Source organism: Petromyzon marinus, unplaced genomic scaffold (assembly GCF_048934315.1).
Source record: "Petromyzon marinus isolate PM22_M1 ecotype Great Lakes invasive population unplaced genomic scaffold, UKy_Petmar_22M1.pri1.0 PM_G_Scaffold_7, whole genome shotgun sequence".
In the NCBI taxonomy this organism is placed as follows: Eukaryota; Metazoa; Chordata; class Hyperoartia; order Petromyzontiformes; family Petromyzontidae; genus Petromyzon; species Petromyzon marinus.
Window position 1 is genome coordinate 5,902,495 of NW_027423024.1, and position 14,777 is coordinate 5,917,271.

General features: G+C 56.0%; 1 protein-coding gene across 1 annotated transcript in view; it reads left to right on the forward strand.

The window, feature by feature from the left end:
• LOC116957687 (cadherin-2-like) overlaps positions 1-14,753 on the forward strand; it is a 140,480-nt gene extending 125,727 nt beyond the window's left edge. The window contains exons 13-15 of the mRNA XM_076062655.1: positions 354-493; positions 1,896-2,045; positions 13,269-14,753. Coding sequence (XP_075918770.1) covers positions 354-493; positions 1,896-2,045; positions 13,269-13,532 — 554 coding nt within the window. The 3' untranslated portion in view covers positions 13,533-14,753. The remainder of the gene's footprint in view (positions 1-353; positions 494-1,895; positions 2,046-13,268) is intronic.
• The last annotated feature ends 24 nt before the right edge of the window (positions 14,754-14,777 follow it).

Consider the following 14,777-nt stretch of genomic DNA (forward strand, 5'->3'; position numbering starts at 1 on the left):
ACTCACTCCTCCTTCTCCTTCACTCACTCACTCCTCACTCACTCACTCCTCCTTCTCCTCCTCCTCCTCCTCCCTCACTCACTCCTCACTCACTCACTCACTCCTCCTTCTCCTTCACTCACTCACTCCTCACTCACTCACTCCTCCTTCTCCTCCCTCCCCCTCCTCCCTCTCCTCATCCGCCCTCCTCCCGCACCTCATCCTGACCCACGACCCCCGCTCCGACCCCGTGACCCCGGCACCTCATCTTGACCCACGACCCCGCTCCGACCCCGTGACCCCGCCCTGCCCCCACACCTCATCCTGACCCACGACCCCCGCTCCGACCTCGTGACCCCGTGACCCCCGCACAGGCGTTCTAGGCTCCCTTCTCTTGGCGTTGGCGTTGAAACGGCGTCGCCATGGAGACAAAGTGGGCAGGTGGAGCCTCGCGGAGCCGCTCGTAAATGCGGCCACCGACTACACGGAGCAGGGTGGGGGGGAGGAGGATCGGGTGAGGTGGTGACATCACCCACAGTGACATCACCCACTGTGACACCACCCACAGTGACACCACCCACAGTGACACCACCCACAGTGACACCACCCACAGTGATACCACCCACGGTGACACCACCCACGGTGACACCACCCACAGTGACATCACCCACAGTGACACCACCCACAGTGACACCACCCACAGTGACACCACCCACAGTGACATCACCCACAGTGATACCGCCCACGGTGACACCACCCACGGTGACACCACCCACGGTGACACCACCCACAGTGACATCACCCACAGTGACACCACCCACAGTGACATCACCCACAGTGACACCACCCACAGTGACACCACCCACAGTGACATCACCCACAGTGACACCACCCACAGTGACACCAACAACAACAACCGCCATTCACCACTAAGTGGCGGTGACATCACCACGACGCTTGTGCCAGGCTATGTGCATCCTGAGGCCGCGTGAAGTGTCGAACGCCAGTGGGCAGGATGTCACGGGGCAGACCCAGGTGCCACGGGTCGACTGACTGTGCCAACTTGCTATGCTTTAGCCACCCAGCGCTCCGCTCATTGTTGTGAGTGTCGCTCCTCCGCCCTCCGTTGTTGTTGGAGGGCGAATGCCTCCAACTGCCCAGTAGCAGCGTCCTTCACAAGCCTCCACAGAGGCCAATCTTGACACCGCTGGTACCAGTCATCGGCAAGTCCACTCATCTCCACGTCCTCCTGTACCACATCACTCCATCCCTTCTCTAGCCCGTGCCGCACCCGTTTAACCCCCTCGATCCGGCCGAACAAAAGCTGTTTCGGCATGCGGTGGCTGGGCATGCGGGCTACATGACCCAGCCATCGCATTTCAAGGATTTTTGAGCTCCTCACACAAACCAGCCTGGTTAAACCCAGGATGGATCGTAGGCAGGCTAGCCTAAATGTTTCTAACCGGCGAAGATGTTCCATTAGGGGGGTCCACGTTTCGCAAGCGTAGAGAAGGAAGGGAATGACCGTGGCCGAGAAGACCTGAGGCTTAGTGCGGAGCGACAGACCAGGTAGCTTCCACACAGCGTTACGCAACCGATGAAAAGATATTGCCGCACAACTGTGACACAGTGACACCACCCACAGTGACACGGACGATGCGGTGTAATGAGATGGCGTGCGCTGAGACTGTGATGAGGCTGTGGTGAGGCTGTGGTGAGGCTGCGGTGAGACTGTGGTGAGGCTGTGGTGAGACTGTGGTGAGACTGCGGTGAGGCTGTGGTGAGGCCGTGGTGAGACTGTGGTGAGGCTGTGGTGAGACTGTGGTGAGACTGCGGTGAGGCTGTGGTGAGGCCGTGGTGAGACTGTGGTGAGGCTGTGGTGAGACTGTGGTGAGGCTGCGGTGTCTGCACTGCAGGACTACGATGCGACGTTGCTGCGCTTTGAACCACCGCCGTCACCGCCGTCACCGCCGTCACCGCCGTCACCGCCGTGCGGCGATTGTCCCGGATCACTCCGCCTGGAAGAGACCGTGCTGTCCAGAGACATGGCAGCCTTCATCGGCAAGGTCGGTGCCACCGCCACCATCACAACAACACTCACTTGAACAACATCACCACCATCACACACCGCTCACTTGAACATCATCACACACCACTCACTTGAACATCATCACCACCATCACCATCACACAACACTCACTTGAACCACCACCACCACCATCACACAACAACAACAACCGCCATTCGCCACTAAGTGGCGGTGACGTCACCACGACGCTTGTGCCAGAACATGAGCACCTTGAGGCCACGTGGAGTGTCGAACGCCCGCTGGCAGGAGGTCACGGGGCAGACCCAGGTGCCACGGGTCGACTGACTGAGATGACTGGCTGATGCACCACCTGTGCCTCCTACTGTGCCAACCTGCTGTGCTTTAGCCACCCGGCGCTCCGCTCGTTGTTGTGAGCGTCGCTCCTCTGCCCTCCGTTGTTGTTGGAGGGCGACTACCTCCAACTGCCCAGTAGCGTCCTTCACGAGCCTCCTCCACAGAGGCCGATCTTGACACCGCTGGTACCAGTCATCGGCAAGTCCACTCAGCTCCACGTCCTTCTGTACCACATCACTCCATCTCTTCTCTAGCCTGTGCCGCGCCCGTTTAGCCCCCTCGATCCGGCCGAACAAAAGCTGTTTCGGCATGCGGTGGCTGGGCATGCGGGCTACATGACCCAGCCATCGCAGCCTTGCCCGCCGGAGGAGCTCACCGATGGGACCTTGCCCAGATCTTTCAAGGATTTGTGAGCTCCTCACACAATCCAGTCTGGTTAAACCCAGGATGGATCGTAGGCAGGCCAGCCTAAATGTTTCTAACCGGCGAAGATGTCCCATTAGGGGGGTCCACGTTTCGCAAGCATAGAGAAGGGAGGGAATGACCGTGGCCGAGAAGACCTGAAGCTTAGTGCGGAGCGACAGACCAGGTAGCGTCCACACAGCGTTACGCAACCGATGAATAGATAGCTGCTCGACTGATTCGGAGTGAGACCTCTGCTGTTAAACTGGAGCCGGTCATAAGCACACTTCCCAGGTATGGGAAACTCTCCACTCTCTCCACAACTGCCCCGTCACCGATTGGGAGTTGTGGGGGTGGAGTGTCTGATGGTACAAAATACCCAGGCAGGTGCTTAGTTTTGGTGGGGCTGATGGTAAGGCCCCATCTCTTAGTGGCACGCTCTAGTCTCAGCAGCAGCGTCTCCAACTCCTCCTCTGAATGAGCAGCTATTACCAAATCATCAGCATACATAACGTGGTTGAGCAATAGGGAGCCATCCCTTGACCGCACCCGGGCATCGATCAGCCTCCCATTATATCTGTACCATATGGAGATTCCCCCAGTACAGCTATTGAAGGCTTCACGAACTACGTGGTCGAAATAGATGTTAAATAATGTGGGAGCCAGAGGACATCCCTGTCGCACCCCAAGGTGTACAGGGAAAGGCTCGGACTCCCGGCCACGTAGTTTTACCCGGGCCCGCTCACCATCATGAACGTCTTTAATGATTGTGAGCAGAGGGTCAGGTACTCCAAAAGCACGAAGAACAACCCAGAGCCCAGGCCTATTGATGGTATCATAGGCCTTGACCAGGTCAATAAAGCAGAGATGTAGGTCTTGCTGGAATTCCCTACACCTCTGCTGTAGCAGACGGACAGAGAATATGGCATCTGTGCAGGACCGCCCTTTCCTGAAACCGCATTGGGGCTCCGCAAGCCTCTCCTCAGCGTACCTGGCAAGGCGATGTTGAATAATCCTTGCCAGGACCTTTCCCAGCACACTGAGGAGTGAGATGCCCCTGTAGTTGTTACAGTCTGTGCGGTCCCCCTTCTTAAAGAGGGGGACCACCAGGGCATCCTTCCAATCCTGCGGAACCCATCCAGTGGTCCAGACTGTTGTTTTGATGTCATATAGGGCAGTCTGTGCACAAACTCCACCTTCCCTCAGCATTTCGCTTGAGAGATCATCTTTGCCCGTTGCCTTTCCTGGTCTCAGACTCCGGATCGCCCTCAGTACTTCCTGAACAGATGGCACTTCAGCCAGCCACTCACAGGGGGTGACTTCCAATATTTGAGGCACCGCAGCCTCAGCAGGGTCATCCTCACTTTGTGCCACGATGTTTTCCTGGCTGAGGGATTTTCCCTCCCCCAGGACCTCACAGAAATGCTCAGCAAATCTGCAAACCTGTTCCTGGGGGTCAGAGATTGGATCACCGTTTTTTCCCGTAATGATGGTAATAGGTGTGGCACTGCAGGTTACTTTTTTGATGGAGTTAAATAGAGATTTGTGATCGCGGGCCACTGAGGCAGACTCCATCTCCTCAGCAACCCGCGACCACCACTCATCCTTGCAGCGCCTCACGGCTCTCCGAACCTCCGAGTGAAGGTTGCGTAAGCCTCATTCTCTGACGTGGGATTCTGTAGCCGATGACAGTGGGCCTGTCGTTTTTTCTCAACCATCCTGAACACCTCCTCTGTCAGCCAGGGTCTCTGGGGAGGTCCTGACCACGTACCCAAAGCAGACATTGCAGCCACATGAGTCACAGTTCTAAACCTCGCCTATTTACCCTCGACATCAGGAGGAGTGCGGGACGATGCCAACCCCAGCCGCAGGCAATGATGAAATTCTCACTTGCAACTTTCATCAGATAACCGAGACCAGGCCACTTTTGGTTGGAATGGGGTCCTGGATGTACACCCACCACCGGAGCGGAAGAATGGGCGGCGCATCTTACAGATGACAAGTCGATGGTCAGAGGGCAGATCAGCTCCACGGTAGGTCCTGGTGTCAAGGACATGGGCTCGCATCCGCTGGTCCGGCACTATGTAGTCCAGCAGATGTTCTTGCTTGGACCCGGCATGCATCCATGATGTTGTGTGGATGCGCCGATGCTGGAACAGCATGTTGGTAATTACAAGTCCATGGGCTGCACAAAAATCTAGCAGCCTCCTACCGTTGTTATTAAGCTGATCCGGCCCATGCCCTCCAATCACTCCAGGCCAGGTGACACCATCATGACCAACTCAGGCATTGAAGTCACCCAACAAGATGACTCTATCCCGAGGGGCCACTTTGGCCAGCACCTGTGACAGGAGGCCATAGAAGGCATCTGACTCATCGGCTTTGCCTGCATCCCTCCACGGATGTTCGTCTTCGGTGGGGGCATAAGTAACCACGACCACCAATCCTCGCCTCCGATTGATGGGAAGGCGAGCCCAAAGTAGCCTGGGGTTTACAGCTTCCCACACCTCACCGCCACGCTCCCACGCCCCCTTCATTTTTTTGTTCAAAATAAGAGCCACACCCTGTTTGGCAGTCTCCTGCCCCGAGTAGAGAACTGTCCACCCCTCATGGTGGCAGGAGCCAGAACCGGTACACCGGACCTCCTAAATGCCACAGAGATCCAGGCGGTACCGGTCCAGCTCCCGACAGAGGAGTGGTAGCCTCTCCTCCGCAGTGAGCATTCAAATATTCCACGTGGCCATCCGTAGTGGCTTTTCGTTGTTTCTGGAGGAGCCCCGAGGGTTGAGATTCAATCTCCTGGCTCCGCCAATTGGGGTTTGGCCAGGAAACGTCATAGACGCCTGTCCCCCCGGGGCCTCCGGCACAAGCTTATTTGTTACATATGTAGTGTTGTAAGGATGAGCAGACTTCTTTAGGAGCACACTCTGTTTATTGTATTATTTCCTTATACAATGCTTAACACATACAGAGGGATATTCGGTCCCCTCACCCGATACCCTAGGGAGGTACAGCCTCCGGACTTGGCGGGACTCACACGTCTACCGCTAACCTCCTTGATACCTAAGGAGGTACAGCCTCCGGACTTGGCGGGACTCACACATCTACCGCTAACCTCCTTGATACCTAAGGAGGTACAACCTCCGGACTTGGCGGGACTCACACGTCTACCGCTATCCTAGTCCTCCGGCTAGGACCTAGGGGAGGCTATCTGACCCACCGCTGGCCCGGTGGGTCCTGACCACTGGGTATGCCGAGCCTTAGCCCTTAGAAGGGCTGGGAGGCTGGTCCAGGGTCCTAGCTAGGCTTCAGCCCAGTCTTCGTGCAGGGAAAGAACTCCCCGAGGTCCGTTGGGTCACCCGTCTTATACTCCTTCGTGGCCAGGTAGAACCAATCATACATTCCCACGTGGAACCGTCTGATTGGTTCGTACTAAACCCTGGCTACGATCCGTTTCACCTTGACTGACCCCAACCGTTGTACCCAGGGGTAATGCTGCACTGCCCTGGTGGCAATGCAGGTTACGCAACAGCGCGTAGTTAACACCTCTACATCACCCCCTCCTTCGGAAGCTCCAGCCGTCCTGGCTGCAACAATGGGAAACTCCGAAATTACCAATGGTAGAAGAATTGTGAGTGTGCCTCACGAACAACAAGAACAAGAACAATAAAACCCCTATAAATACCCCCCTTAACAACATAACGTATGTACAAGGCACTAGACATGCCAAAGAACATGATAACAACCGGCGAGATTTCGCGCGCGTGTGTTTCGCGGGACCATCGTAGGGGATGGCAGGCTTTGTCGGCGGCACAAGGGAAGGAGGAGGATGAGCAAGAGCATCCGGTGGGCCTTTAGGCATCTCCACACGGACACCTGCTGCTCCACGGTCCATTGAGGTTGAACGTGGCCTGCCTGGAGCCGTCACTCCCGCGTCATATGCAGGAGGAATGACACGCCTGCGCTGTGGATTAGGCACCAATGGGGCAACATCTGCCTCGTCGAACGCGTCGCACACTCGGCCCCCGTGTCGTGTGTGTTGTGGAGGGACGCGTGGCGTGACGAAGGGTTTCAACCGAGAGGGGTGAACGCACCAGCGACGCCGTCCCCAGCGAATTTTAACACATTGGGGACGCAGGACTTCCACTACCTCAACCGGGCCTCGCCATGGTCTGAGGAGTTTGGCCGACGTGGACACCGGCACCTGGGGGCAGTGGAGCCATGCCCTGTCTCCCGGTGCCCACGGATGCGTGTACGTCCGAGGGTCACGCAGTCGCAAATTCGCCCATTGGCGGGAAGCAGAATTTTCAATGGCGGCCTCCCGTGCCTCGGCCAACTTACGGAGGCTGAATCGCAAGTGGTCAACGAGCTTTGACTTTTGCGGTGGCTGTTCGATTTCCAGCCGAACGTCGGCGGGAGGAAAGGCATCCCTGCCATACATTAGAAAGAACGGGGAAAATCCCGTCGCCGCGTGAGGTGCCATACGGTATGCGGCGAGGACCCCCGGAACCTGCAAGTCCCAATCGAGGTGGGATTCATCGACCTGATGGCATAACATAGCGGTGAGAGTTCTATGAAGGCGCTCCACCATGCCGTCGGTCTGGGGATGGTAGGGCGAAGTGCGCACTTTCTTAGTGTCCAACAGGCGGCACACATCATTCAGCAAGGCTCCCGAAAAATTTCTTCCCTGATCGGTCAGCAACCGTTCTGATGCGCCCTTGTCCAGAACGTAGCCCTGAACAAAGGCGTCCACAACGGCCGCCGCCGACTGGTTGGGGAGGGCCCAGGCCATAGGCCAACGCGTAAAATACTCTACCCCAACCAGAAGGTACTTATTACCCCGTGGCGTAGTAGGAAAAGGGCCCAAAATATCGAGAGCCACCAACTCATTTGTACGAGAGACCGAAATGGGTTGCAGGGGTGGACATGCCGGTTTAGCCGGCGGTTTACGTTGCGCGCAATGGGTGCATCCCAGCAAAATGTCAGTGATGTCGCGCAGCATGCTCGGCCAGAAAAGTTGCAACCGCAACAACCCAATGGTCTTATGAACACCCAGATGCAATAAACGCTCATGCGCCGCCCATACGGCTTTGCATCGCAAGGCGGACGGCACGACGATTTTATGTTGACACGAGTCAGCATCCCAATGCATCAACAAGCCGTGCTTCATGACGAATGAATTAAATTTGCCCTGTCTTGGAGCCGCATTATTCGCGTGGCGACGCAACCTCAGTAACGACATGTCATCGCTCTGGTGCCGACTCCATTCGGCCAAAGTTAGCCCCAGCAAATCGTGACTGGCCATTGGATCTGCATGATCCGATATCGGCGCTGAGGCGGCGGGAAGCGTGGCTGACACCGTTGTGAGAGGCGTGACCTGCGCAGGCAGTGGCGGCTTACAACGGCCCGAGCCCAAAAAACATGCACATTTTTGAGCCAGCGGGAGGCGAGACAACGCATCGGCATTTGTGTGTTGTGCACCCCTACGGTAAGTGACATTGAAATCGTACTCCTGAAGGACATCGAGCCACCGAGAAAGCAGCCCGGACGGTTGGTCAACCCGCAGAGCGTACTGTAAAGCCGAATGATCAAATCGCATGGTAAAATGCTGACCATACAGGTACGGCCTGTATTGTTGAATAAAAAAAACAATGGCCAGCAGCTCACGTCTGGTCACACAGTATCTTTGTTCAGCAAGAGACAAGACTCTGCTACCATAGGCAACAACCCTTTCAATGCCATCAACTTTTTGGGACAGAACACCCCCAATCCCCGTATTGCTAGTGTCGGTGTCCAACACGAATGGCACGGAAAAATCGGGGTATGCAAGGGACGGTGCCGCCACGAGCGCGTTCCGCAAGGAGTCGAACGCGGCCTGTTCTGCGTCCCCCCAATGAAACGCCACCCCTTTTGACGTAAGGGCGTGGAGCGGCTTGGCAATTGTCGCGAAGCCAGCAACAAACCGGCGGTAGTACGACGCAAAACCAATAAAACTATGAACATTGCCCGCAGATGTAGGGGTCGGCCAATGTCGAACACATTTGTTTTTTTCAGGGTCGGTAGAGATGCCCAAGCGGCTAACTATGTGGCCCAGGTAGCGCACAGACTCACGCAGAAGATGACACTTCTGCGGCTTGGATTTCAAGTTAGCGGCCCGCATTTTCAAGAAGATAGCACGCAACCGTTCGATGTGTTCGCCGAACGTGCGGCTAAAGACGATGACGTCAAGATAAATGAGACATGAGTCCCACTGGAGCCCAGCGAGGACCAGCTCCATGAGCCTCTGGAACGTCCTGGGGCCGAGACGAGACCCATGGGCAATCTATTAAACTCGAAAAGCCCCTGTGGTGTCCGAAAAGCAGTCTTAGGTTTTGACGCTTCGTCGAGGGGGAGTTGCCAAAACCCCGACAGAAGGTCCAAGGTGGAGAAATAGTGCGCCCCTGCCAAGGCATCCAATGACTCGTCCATACGAGGGAGAGGGTAGGCGTCCGCTACCGAGATTTTATTTAGGCGCCGAAAATCAACGCAAAAACGGAGACTGCCATCATGCTTTTTGACCAGCACTATTGGAGCACCCCAGGGACTAGTGGAGGGAGAAATTATATCGGCCTCCAGCATGTCATCCACAGCCGATTTAACATGCTGTTTCTCCGCCGGGCTAAGCCGAAACGGGTTTTGTCGAATCGGGGCAGCATCACCAGTATCAATGTGGTGACGCAGCAGCTTGGTACAGCCAATATCAAATTTAGATTTATTGAAGACATCGGGCATTCTCGCAGAAGAGCGCGCAATTTAATTCGCTGCGAATGAGACAGATTACCCGTGTCTGTGCAAAGCGCGTCCAACCATCTCTCATCCGATTCGGAAGGAGGTGGGACCTGCGGCGTGTCATGCACGTGTCCCACGACTCCGGTCCCCAATGGCACCGGGGTCGCGTGAGCGAGCACAGTTCCTTGCGGAATGACGTTTGTGGACAATCCGACATTCAAAACCTGCAAGAACGGCTCCCTGTTGGCTGCTACGAGGGTCTGTGCAGCCACCAAATCTAACCCCTTAGCAGCTGCGTTTGAAGGCCCCAGCAAAATGCCATGTGCCGAGGCCTCCGGGGCTAGCGGTTTTTTAAGTTGCAAGGGCACGAGCATTTGTGTCCCTGGCGGAATGCGGACTGTGCTCGCAACAAACGCCTGCACCGAGGCACTAGCCATGCGCGGATGTGAGGGTGTGGACAAGAACGCCATCCGCCGACCCGACGGGAGTTCGATGCAGCCTTGATCTACAAGAATCTTAATAGGCATTTTCGCGAGAAAATCAGTGCCTAACAAACACGGCAAGGGAAGAAGAGACCAAAATAGGCCCTGCCAATTTAATGTCTCCAATCGAAATTTGCGCCCGAATTTGCCCGATAATGCCCAGCGAACTGCCATTAGCGGCGAAACACGGGATAGAAACCCGTTTCAAGGGGCGGCATCGTACGGGCAGTATATTGTAAATCAAATCCGAAATGATCATAGCTGACGCGCCAGTATCGACTAACACGTGAAATTCCACACCCTCGATTGATCCGACAACCACGGACCAACCTGCCGTCGCCGCGACTACCCTATGGGCCAACTCAGACCACTGCCCAGGTCCGAGTGGCCGCGAACAAACACCAGAATACCCCCCATCACACGCCGAATCGCGAGCCCTTTTTATTGTGCGTTGCGGTGTGTATGGTGTGAATGCGGGCCGAGCGTGTGAGGCGTCGCGACTTGCCTGGTTTTGCCGCGATGCCGTGGACGTCCTGTAGTTCTGGCCCCGGGATGCGGAGTGGCGTTGTCGAGGCGCACGGCAGTCAGAGAAGATGTGGCCTCGTCGGCCACAGTTGAAGCACGTCACGTCGCCGCGTGGAGAAGGCCGTCCCCGCTGCTGGTCGTTGCGACGACCAGCGTGGTCGGACGATCGCACAGCCCGTTGACCTGGTCGCCATGAAGGCCCGGTCGGGGGAGAACTCGGCGTCCCTGCTGGCAGGCTCCGACGTCGAAGCCGAGGCGGCGATGGTCGATTCCGTGTGGAGCAGCAGATGTGCGTGGATGCACCGAGCGGCTCGTAGCGAGCACATACTGTCGTCATCCACCGCTTGGATGACGATGCGCAGCTCGCGCGCCAGCTCCAGCATCTTCTGGAGAATGATGGCGTCGATGGCCTCGTCGTCCATGCGAGGGTAACCCGCTCTTGCCATCGCCAGTAGAGCGGTCCGGAATGCCAACGGAGACTCTTTAGGGCGGCGTCGCCTGTCGTAAAATCGGCTGTGGACGTCGGATGGAGGCCCGTAGACGTCGGACATCCGTCGGAGGGCCGATTGAAGAGTCGCCCTTTTGTGCCTGGGGATGGTGAGGAGCGAGGCGAGAGCGTCGTCGTCCAGAGTGGCCGGTAGCGCTCGGAGCGCCTGTGCGTCCGACCAGCCCACCATCTCTTGGTGGCTCAGGAAGCGACGCTGGAACACCGCCCAGTCGCCCCCTTCAGATGTGAATTCCCGGAAGATGGGCAGGCGTTGTTGGAGGGCGGACGTCATCTCCCCCTCAGCTTGCACCGTCTCGAGCCGGAGATCGGCGATTTCCCGGCCGATAGAGTCTACTGTACCGTGTCGGTACAGTGATGACGCGGCGTCCGCTGAGGAACTTGAATTCGCAGCGTCGCGTGCTGATGACGTTGCGGGTTTTCATTGGCCCCCCGCGTTCCCAGGATGCCCCTGGCTTCCGCTTCCGGCGGGATCACGTGGTTCTCCGGCGGGAAAATCAAAATGTCCGCCCCGGCCGATAGCGGGAACGTCTGCCGGCGGTTGACTCGGCCTGCCCGCGACCTCCAAGTTGATCTCCTCGAGAATGGAGGCCGCGGCATGTAGGAGTTGAGCGAGACGGCCGTGTGCTGCCCTGAGTCCGTCCCCCATGGCAGGGGGAGCGACCGGCTGCTCAACCGGTGGCTGGGCGGCCGTCAACGCGGCAGCATTTTCAGTGGAGCTGGCGGTGCTTGCAGGTGAGACAGCGTTATCTTCGTTCTGGCTCCGCGCGTGGGCTGAACTTCTGGTTTCCATTTCCAACCACTCCTGACACCAGTTGTAGTGTTGTAAGGACGAGCAGACTTCTTAAGGAGGCACACTCTGTTTATTGTATTATTTCCTTATACAATGCTTAACACACACAGAGGGATATTCGGTCCCCTCACCCGATACCCTAGGGAGGTACAGCCTCCGGACTTGGCGGGACTCACACGTCTACTGCTAACCTCCTTGATACCTAAGGAGGTACAGCCTCCGGACTTGGCGGGACTCACACGTCTACCGCTAACCTCCTTGATACCTAAGGAGGTACAACCTCCGGACTTGGCGGGACTCACACGTCTACCGCTATCCTAGTCCTCCGGCTAGGACCTAGGGGAGGCTATCTGACCCACCGCTGGCCCGGTGGGTCCTGACCACTGGGTATGCCGAGCCTTAGCCCTTAGAAGGGCTGGGAGGCTGGTCCAGGGTCCTAGCTAGGCTTCAGCCCAGTCTTCTGTCTTCGTGCAGGGAGAGAACTCCCTGAGGTCCGTTGGGTCACCCGTCTTATACTCCTTCGTGGCCAGGTAAAACCAATCATACATTCCCACGTAGAACCGTCTGATTGGTTCGTACTAAACCCTGGCTACGATCCGTTTTACCTCGACTGACCCCAACCGTTGTACCCAGGGGTAATGCTGCACTGCCCTGGTGGAAATGCAGGTTACGCAACAGCGCGTAGTTAACACCTCTACACATATTTAAGTTTAAGTCGTAGTTTCGCGGTAATTTTTTGAAGGTGGAGGGGTTACCAGCCCCTCTACCCATCCAGAGCCCCCGTTTAGCCCCTGTGGTGGTCACAGACGCCATGAGGGGATGAACCAATCGGAATTAGCCCTCCCCCCACAGCACTGTCCACGACAGAGTTGCCCGTCCGGCACCGCGAGGAGGTAGGGGGTTGAACACCATCACCATCATCACACCACTCACTTGGAACATCACCATCACAACACTCACTTGAACATCATCACCATCACACACCACTCACTTGAACACCATCACCACCATCACACACCACTCACTTGAACACCATCACCACCGTCACACACCACTCACTTGAACATCATCACCACCATCACCACCATCACACACCACTCACTTGAACACCATCACCACCATCACACACCATTCACTTGAACCACCATCACACACCACTCACTTGAACCATCACCATCACCACCATCACAACACTCACTTGAACACCATCACACACCACTCACTTGAACATCACCACCATCACCACCATCACACACCACTCACTTGAACACCATCACCATCACACACCACTCACTTGAACATCACCACCATCACCACCATCACACACCACTCACTTGAACACCATCACCATCACACACCACTCACTTGAACATCACCACCATCACCACCATCACACACCACTTACTTGAACCACCACCGCTGCACCTGCAGAGTTTGCGTGCGGCCGATGCCGATGAGATGTCACCTCCGTACGACTCGCTGGCCGTCTTCGCGTACGAGGGCTCCGGCTCCGAGGCCGGCTCACTGAGCTCACTGAGCTCACTGAGCTCCTCACTGAGCTCCTCACTGAGCGGCTCCTCACCGTGGGACGCCGACCACAGCCACGGGGTCCTGGACACGTGGGGGCCGAACTTCTTCCACAATCTGTCGGACTTCCACAAGCTGGCGGACTTGTACGCTGGCGACTCAGACTGAGAACATCCACTACTACCACTATCACCACTACTACTACACTCACTACTACCACTGCAACTACCACTACTACCACTACAACTACACTCACCACTACTACTACCACTACCACCACTATCACCACTACTACCACTATCACCACTACCACTACTATTACACTCACCACTACTACTACCACCACTACTACCACTACAACTACACTCACCACTACTACTACCACCACTACTACCACTACTACCACTACACTCACCACTACTACTACCACTACCACCACTACTACTACCATCACTATCACCACTACCACCACTACCACCACACCTACCACTACCACCACACCCACCACTACCACCACACCCACCACTACCACCACACCCACCACTACAACCACTACTACCACTACCACCACTACTACCACTATTACCACCACACCCACCACTACCACCACTACTACCACTATCACAACTACTACCACTACTACTACCACTACTACCACTACCATCACTATTACCACTACTACCACCACTACCACCACTATCACCACTACCACCACTACCACCACACCCACCACTACCACCACTATCACCACACCCACCACTACCACCACACCCACCTCACGTCCTGCTGCTGATGTTGATGTTTCAGTTCTGTTTTTAATCCGCCCTTGAGGACAATAGCGTCGTTTGATTATCAAGGGCGTAGTTTAATTATTATAAATTAAGAACCTTAGCTTGATTGATCACTTGCGCTGGTGAGGAATGACACCACCGTGACACTCGTCACGGAACAACAACACATCGTACGGTCCACATGATGTACCGCACAAGCAGCAGAGCAATCCCGTACCGTAATGCCGTACCACCGTGCTCTCACCCTTGCGGGGTAGGCAGAGACTGCTAGTCACGGTGGCTAGGAGATGAACCCACGACCTCCTGGTACGCAGGAGGTTGTGGGTTCACTCCAGACCCTGACACGGCCTCCTGCTGCTGCTCCTGTATATTTGGAGTTTGCGCGTCTCCCCATGGCAGTGCGAGTTTTCTCATGTGCTCCGGTGTTTTCCCCCGCTCCGCATTTAGAAACAACGTCTCTACGGCATGTTTATTTTTCGTGAGCATTTAGCTGCTGCTGTAAGTGTTCCACGCGTTGAGTTATCACTTCTCTATTTTTGTTATATACATGTGTACCCGGTAAAATAAAAAAAATAAACGTTTCTCAGTATCGCGGTCACAGCGCGCGCCCCTTGTACCACGA